Source organism: Siphateles boraxobius, unplaced genomic scaffold (assembly GCF_051911475.1).
Source record: "Siphateles boraxobius isolate OS27281-9 unplaced genomic scaffold, OSU_SipBor_1 29, whole genome shotgun sequence".
Taxonomy (NCBI): Eukaryota; Metazoa; Chordata; class Actinopteri; order Cypriniformes; family Leuciscidae; genus Siphateles; species Siphateles boraxobius.
In genome coordinates, this window is record NW_027508908.1 from 14,846,263 (window position 1) to 14,853,799 (window position 7,537).

At 41.0% G+C, this 7,537-nt stretch overlaps 1 protein-coding gene across 2 annotated transcripts; it reads right to left on the bottom strand.

Annotated features, from left to right (window-relative positions):
- Positions 1-1,325: 1,325 nt before the first annotated feature.
- On the bottom strand, positions 1,326-6,929 carry LOC143753851 (uncharacterized). 2 transcript variants are annotated; one of them, XM_077246643.1, is made up of 3 exons: positions 6,812-6,929; positions 2,231-6,413; positions 1,326-1,659 (listed from the first exon to the last, which is right to left on the bottom strand). In XM_077246643.1, exons 1-3 carry the CDS (start codon positions 6,882-6,884, stop codon positions 1,422-1,424), a joined length of 4,494 nt encoding a protein of 1,497 aa, XP_077102758.1. In that variant the 5' UTR covers positions 6,885-6,929; the 3' UTR covers positions 1,326-1,421. The 2 variants fall into 2 exon arrangements, with proteins under 2 accessions (XP_077102758.1, XP_077102757.1); XM_077246642.1 differs by lacking the exon at positions 6,812-6,929 and having other exon boundaries at positions 2,231-6,642.
- Positions 6,930-7,537: the final 608 nt, after the last annotated feature.

Consider the following 7,537-nt stretch of genomic DNA (forward strand, 5'->3'; position numbering starts at 1 on the left):
AGTTCTCCCTCTGTGTTTATGACAATCTATGAGTACAAATTAAGTTTTTGCAATCACCATACCTGCTGCCTGTGTTTTAGTAATAATTAGGGATGTCCCCAGACCCCGACTAAGGATTTTCATAGTCGAATCAGAATCGTCAAGTCTGGAGTTGGGGAGGGGGCGGGGCTTTAACATTTTAAAGCCGAGTACCGAACATCACACAAAGATATATAGGCAGCGGGCCAAGTCCGTCTATCTCGTTTAGTTTTCAATTTGATAGATCTCCTCCAGGGAACTGGTTAATTTTTTATAACTGGCTAAATAAATTGTTGTTGAGCACATTACTGCTTGTTTCCAACGTCAATTGTTGCACATTAAAAATATAACGTAATATAATTTCGCTAGCTAACCACAAAATGTTAGCCGGAGTAAGAACCAATCAAAGCTTGTGTTGTTACCTTGTCAACTTGAGTTGACCAATCACGTCATTACTTGAACCGGTGCCCGAAGCCCCGGATGTGAACTGACCGCCGCTCTGAACTCGCTCTCGCTTCCGCTCTGCTGCCAGACAGGAAATAATAAACTTTTTTTTCCCCGTCTCCGAAAGGACGTAACTTCTCCGTTGTTTTGCCTACAGTGTATGGCTGCACCACACATCGTGGAAACGGTAGGTAACTGATTAGCACTAGCATTATCCGAAACATTGTAAAAAGTCTGAATGCATGGGTCTTGGCACATGTTCGCCGTCAAAATAGCTAACTTAATTTACCGCTATCAGTATTTGTACAACTAATGTAAGCACAGTACTGGATGCTACACGTGGGTAATGTTAAGCTATTTGTTGTTTTAAATGTAGCATTCGGCAAGTTGGCTAGCTTTAGCACCTGAAGTATGTTAACTTAGTATGGTAGGATTAGCTTTTTTTTCTGTGGATACCGCAAGCTAATTATTTATTTAACTTTGTGTTTGGCTTTATTGTTGTAAAGAGTTTAGCAAGGGCATATTAGCATTTGTCTTAAAATGTTGATTATGACGCTGAAGTTTTTTTTTTTTTTTGTCGTCCAGAAGAAGATATAATTAAGATTTAAAGTTTTTTTCCATTGTTCATCCCCTTCCGTGTAGACTTGCTGTATGAAGTGAAGCTTATGTACTGTGACAGTGTTTCCCAAACATCTCCAGGAGTAAGTTACACCTTGTCCTGCCTTTTTTAGACATCTACCTGCTCCAACACACCTGGAACTGTTTGGAGCCCCTCCTCCTTCTCCTCACACTTTGAAAACCCCTGAGTTAATTATCAATGGCTAACTAGGGCTATTTAGTGAATTAACAAGACCAGACAAAAATGAACTTGAACCAGATTAACTTTATTAGTGTCATGTTATTTAAAGATGCACTTAGGCCATGGCTGCACGCTCACAACAATGTTGTGTGTTGCGTCTTTAGACAGCATTGGAGCAGTTCCTACATAGACACATGTCTGTGCATGGTAGCTGGTGCTTTCTACATGTGCAGTTTCCCCCCACACATTGTAATGCTTTGCACTGGCAATGCACAAACTCCAAGACACTTTTTGGTGCTGGTGGAAGTGTCATCCAATGAACTGCATAGAATTCCCCCTCGATCCTCCATCCATGCTGCATTGGGGGAGGTATGTCTGGCAGGCTTTGCAAACTTCTCCTGTAGAACAGAGGAATAGAAAGTATTTTGGTATTCCAGTATAAGGTCAGGCAGACATGTACTGTATTTTTGATGCATGTATGTAAAATATGTATTTGAAATACAAAATAGTATTTTTGAAATTTGAATTTGACGGGCCTCATAAAAATGGCTATGTAATGTTTGTAATTTTTGTCCCTCTCTTTGATTGGACAGCAGAAAATTTGGTGTATTTTTTGACATGGCTACAGTCATCTAGTTTGCTAAAATAATCCCCATTATGATACAGTGCTTCTCAAAGCAGATTTGTAACGTCTTTTTAAGCAGTAAAGAGCTGTCAATTATGATCAAATGTTGCTTTGGAAACACATTTTAGTATTTTTAAAATATAAAATACTGGTTATTTTGATACATGTCATGGTTGCTGTAATTTGTATTTTTATTTATATACCTTTACAGCTTGAGTATTTTGTATCTTATTTCAAAATACATTTTGATGTATTTTTGCCCATCCCTGAGTAACATTGGAATTCTTGGTATCGCTTGTTCTTACAGTACTAATTAGTTTTTTTTCTGTTCCTAGGTTCTGTACCTGTGTATAGCAGCCTGGTAGTTTGCTCGCTGAATGTGAAGGTGAAGGGAGTCCTTATTTGGAGGAAGACTTCTCTCCAAACATTTCCCTGATTTGAACATTTGCCACCTTGCCTTGTTGACATCCGTTATACCCTTCTGATCATAGAGCTTGCATGTGAATGCTTCTACTGCCTCGTAGAGCTCTGGTGGTACAGTGAAAGCTGTGCCCATTTTTCTGAATGTATCACAGTGTTCACGATTAGACAGGAGTGTCTTGACTGTCTTCACCTTTCCTATTCCATACAGGGAACTCACTGTATCACAGCCAGAGAAGCAATGCAGACCAATCAGCGCATCACACACTTCTTCTCCTAGTTGGTCATGGATCCTTTTAACTTCAACTGTGCGAGTGTTGACTCCTTTTCCAGTGTGAAAGTACAGATGAGCCCCAACCTCTTTGTAAAAAGCAAGGGCCAGAACAAACACATCAGTGTCAGGACTTCTGATGACTATATGTCTGCTGTAATTAGCAGCATGTGCACAGTGTAGCAGAAGTCGGGTGTCTGCCTCTTCCTGTACTGTGAACAGATCTGGCATTGGTAAGACTTGCAGATCAGCTGTATTTTGTCTTTTTCTTAGAGCATGGCACTCTCCTCCATGTCCAACGATTAAAGTGAGGTCATCCATCAGATAATTTCCGGATTTGCACCATCTCTCAAAGAAAAACTGTAGGAGATTTTCTTTGTTTTCACCACATGCCAAGAACTTTACCCATTGCTTTGGTGTCCTTTGTTCTTCAGAATATATTTTGGTGAGTTGAGAGCCCTTCACAGCACGTCGATCTCGTTCTGCATTCTTGATGCTCATAGTTTTGTAGGTGTCCGGTACAAAATGCACTACCTTGGACTTGCTTGCTTTAGCCACACTGACAATCAACCTCAGAGCACTGTCTGCAAACATCCCAAATGTTGCTTGAGGTTTCATGACTTGCACAAGTGCCATAGCATCCCACACCCAAGTTGAACCCTCTGGAATGTTGTCCACTGTCGCCGGTGGGTTGACCTCTGCTTCCAGAGAGTGCATCAGCTTTGCTTTGTCGGTTTTCATGAGGGAACCGTCATAATAAGCCAGTGATGCGGGTAAGGGCCCTAAACTATATACAAGCATCTCACTCATGTCAATCGTTCTAGAGGTTCCAATTACAATTAGTCTGGCGAACAGATCACAGTCTGCTTTTAGGGCTATCTCTCTGCCTCTTGCTTTTGTTACATTTGTAGTTGCAGTGTCTTTGAAGGTCTTGAGCTTCATTTTTTTCATTGGTTCATAGATTCCTGCTTCATCAGTTTGTAGCCTCTTTTCACAAAAATCTAAGAAGGCTTTCTCACCTCTCTCTTTTGCTTCATGCAGATCTGTGAAAATGCGCTCTGATGCTACATGACCTGATGTGATGTGGTAAAGGACCTCTCTGTCTATGGAAGGATCAAATGGATTAATCATGTTCTGAATGGTGGACATGATATTCTTTACATCCTTCTTGTCACATTCTCTTCGCGCATCATCTAGTTCCGCTCGTTGCCTTGTTGTGGTGTTGTGTCCAGCCATGTCTCTGCACCCCATAGTGATGGCTGCGCGCTCATGTTGTGTGAGTGTCCATCTATGAACTGCTCTTTTGTTGAGTGAAAACCCAGTTAGTCCACCTTTTGTTTTGGAGTCACGGTTTGCTGTCTGCTCAATCACTTGGTCACATGCAGTATAAGCGAAGCCATAGGTCTGCTGTCTCTGGGCAACAAAATCTCCTGATTGGAACTGGTGGTTTATGCTAGGATGAGTGTCCCCTAAACTGATCATCTCCATCCAGTATGTTGATAGGTATCGGGCATAGTTGATCCTGTCATAAGAGAAGAACCATGGCAAAATGGAACGGACACTTGACAGATGGAGACTCCAATTTGCCTCTCGCGTTCCTCTGATGAAGAGGAGAAGGTCCTCAACCATCGATATGTATGTGCTCCAAAAGTGGAATGTCTTGTTGGTGGTGTTGTCTTTGATAAAATTTTCATACCCTCTCATAACTGTCAAGAAGTTCCCAGACATTACCAAAACATCAAAGTCTTCACCAGGGAAGGCTGTCTGCAGATCAGCAGCTATCTTCATAGCAGCTTCACGGTCATCTTCTGAAAGGATGTCAAGGTATGCCTGCCAGCGGAGTCTTTGAAGTGCCTCACACATTAACTTGTGGGTACGCATGCTTCTGTTGTACTGATGTCCAGTTATGACTCCTTCTATAGATCCTGCTGCAACAACTTCAGCTTCAATGATGACATCTTGAAATCCTGCGTCCCCAAAGCGCTTCCCAATACAGGACAGGTATGCCATGGCTGTATGAAATTCCCCCATTCTCAGGACTAGTCGTTCCATAAATGTGGTGTTCATCCAACGAATTTCTTGTGCTTTTGCATATATGGCCTGATCCATTACCAACACAATTTCATTCAGCTCCAGTTTGTCTGCTATTTCTATTGAACGAGTGAGGATGGTGTGTACTGTGTCTAGGTCTGTTGGACTGGCGTCAATGACGGGCAGGTAACCAATGTTAGACTGCTGTGGAACCGTACCTCTCTGTAGCTGTGTATTGTGACCAGTCCATCCAGGTAAAATAATGCCATGGACTTCTTGAGTCTTCATGAAAAAGTAGGCACCATCCAGTCTTCGTGCAGTGTCCTGTGTATACATGTATTTCTCCTGTCCCAGTTCAACTTCTGATCCAAAAGGTTTTGGACCGGTCCTCTTTCCTCTAATGTAGGTGTCAATATGGGCGTGAGGTGGTTGAAGAGACCTTTTCCTTGTTCTCTGCAGAGATACTGTCTCATAAGTAGACACACCACAGGTAATTGGCCTCTGAATTACAATACCATTTGTGTTATGTGTTGTTCCCTTTCCAGATAGTGTTTCTTCACCAAAGTCGTTGTTGTCCCATACAAGAGTTGCTTGAACTTGAACTGTAATGTTTGGTGGGATGTATGTATCACCTCTTTGCAATTGCAGCTCTGCTAGAGCGGTGTCATGTTCCAGTACTTGTGAGTTGGAGGAACAGTGCCCTAGACCATTCAGTATTCCTATCAGCTGAGCTGATCCTGTCGTATGTCGTACAGCCATGGCTAAGGAGGAATGCTTTGGCATGAGCCAGCGTCCTCTCATTGTAAGATTCATGATATCCTGACACAATGACACAATCTTCAGATTGTTCTCCACACTAACATTGGCACACAAACCATCAGTTCTAAATTCTGTAGTCATACCTGTTGTCCAAGACAGGACATTGTATAATTCATTTGGTACCAGATTTGAGGCAGTGTCCATCTGAAGGTCTTGCGCTGTGGGTGGCCATGGCAGTTTAGGAGTAGTTTTGCACTTGGTCTCTATAATCTCCCTGAGTGACATGGCTGCATGATACAGAAGTCTTGAGTCTTTTGTTCCTTGCCCTGCTCCAATATGACTTGGTTCTGTGTCCTCTTCTGTGTCATCTTCACTATGGTCTGATGATGATGGCTGTGTAGCTTCATCATGGATTACTTCATCAGCAGTTAAATCATCAACATACACTAAATAATTTCTTGAGGATTTCAGAAATCTCAAAAATGGATGAGACTTTTGAAGTCTGGCTTTTAAGGAAAAAGCTTTGTAAGATGAAATGTCAACACCTTCTTTTTCCTTAACTATTTTCTTAAAAAGGCCATTTAGCCAGGACAGCCTTAACACCTCACGGTTTCTCAGCAACCTCTCTTCCACCACTGACTTGCAGAAATGGGTGTAACCTGCCTGATATGGATTGCTTTCTGGATTTCCCTCTCGAGGAATTTTGGGCAGATGTCTTGTATAACGTCTGTAGCAGCTCAAATGATACATAGCCTCTGAAGCTACAAGATCCCTCCCACGTATGTGCATTAGTAGACTTTCATCCCTCCGTTCCTCTGCAGCAAGAAGTAGCTTACCTGCAGTTAGTGTTTCACACTGAGCAAGTTTTTCTTTTGACCTTTTTCTGCTGTGACTGTCAGTTATGTATTGGTTCTTTCTGCATATGAGGCATCCAACAGGCAGGAGATGGGAAGCTCTTTTTGGGAGGCTTGGGCCATCTGATGCAGAACGCAAAACCCGAACCTTGGATGGAGTGTCATCATCGACTTCCTCTGGCAGCAGTTGGGCTTCATCTACATGGTTATGGGACACCAGGTAGAGGACATAACAAAGGGGAAAAATAATGTGTTTATCAAAGGTGGTTACTTTTAATCTAGTAATCTCACTGTTTAGAATACCATGTAATGACTTTGTTTCAAATAAAACATTCATTAAAAAAAATGACTTTTGTGTTCAGTTCTTTGTCAACCTTACACTATTCACTGTAATCTTATATTGAATCTATGCTTTTTGTCCTTGTTAAATGACCATCTTTTAAATAAAAATTTTAAGATACAAAGTGTTCAAAAATGTACATTAATTAAAAATCACATTTTTACACTAAGTACAATACACACATGCATAGCCTGCATGACGCACCATTACACAATTATTTTAAAAGAGAATTGATGGATTTGATACATACCTTCAGTATCTTTGGCTGCCTTTTCTCTCCTCCTACATGCTCTTGCAATGTGATCTTTATTGGTGAAGAGCATGTAGCATTCCCTATGGAAGCCCACATTAACTGGCACATCTTGATCTCTCCAGGTTTCTGTTAGGTCAAATGTTGCTATGGCTTTTTCAGCTACGAAACTCTCAGCAGTGTTGAGGTTAACCCATTTCTGGGCACACTGAACAAATGATGCCCAACTTGTTTCAGAAAACGAAGTTATTGGGCTTTTTGCCTTAGAAGCAACATGTATACAACACTTCATATTGTCCTATTTGTGGTGTTGTTTTGCGGTCTATGTAAATTAATTAAGTGACAGTCTTCTCACGGTAAGTGTTAAATAAGATAACCCTGAGTGATAAATAAATAAAATAAAAATTGTCAGAATTGTCAACTTTGTCTTTTTAACTGCAGAAACAACAATAAAAGGCTAAACTCGAGTGACAGTTTATCTAAACATGATCACAGCATCCAAAAATCAAATTAGAACCAGCTGAAATGTTTTGAAATCAATTGTACCCTTCCTGATCGAGAGAAAAAATATCTAGTCTTTCACTCTGTCTCTGTGTCCGTTTGAGTCTTTTCAAATTGTGTGCGCAGATAAAATACATTCTAAAACGCTTAACTTGAAAAACGTTTAACGGCTTAATGTCCTAAGACAGTTATTTTAAAAGATCAAATTCTATACACACCTTATTA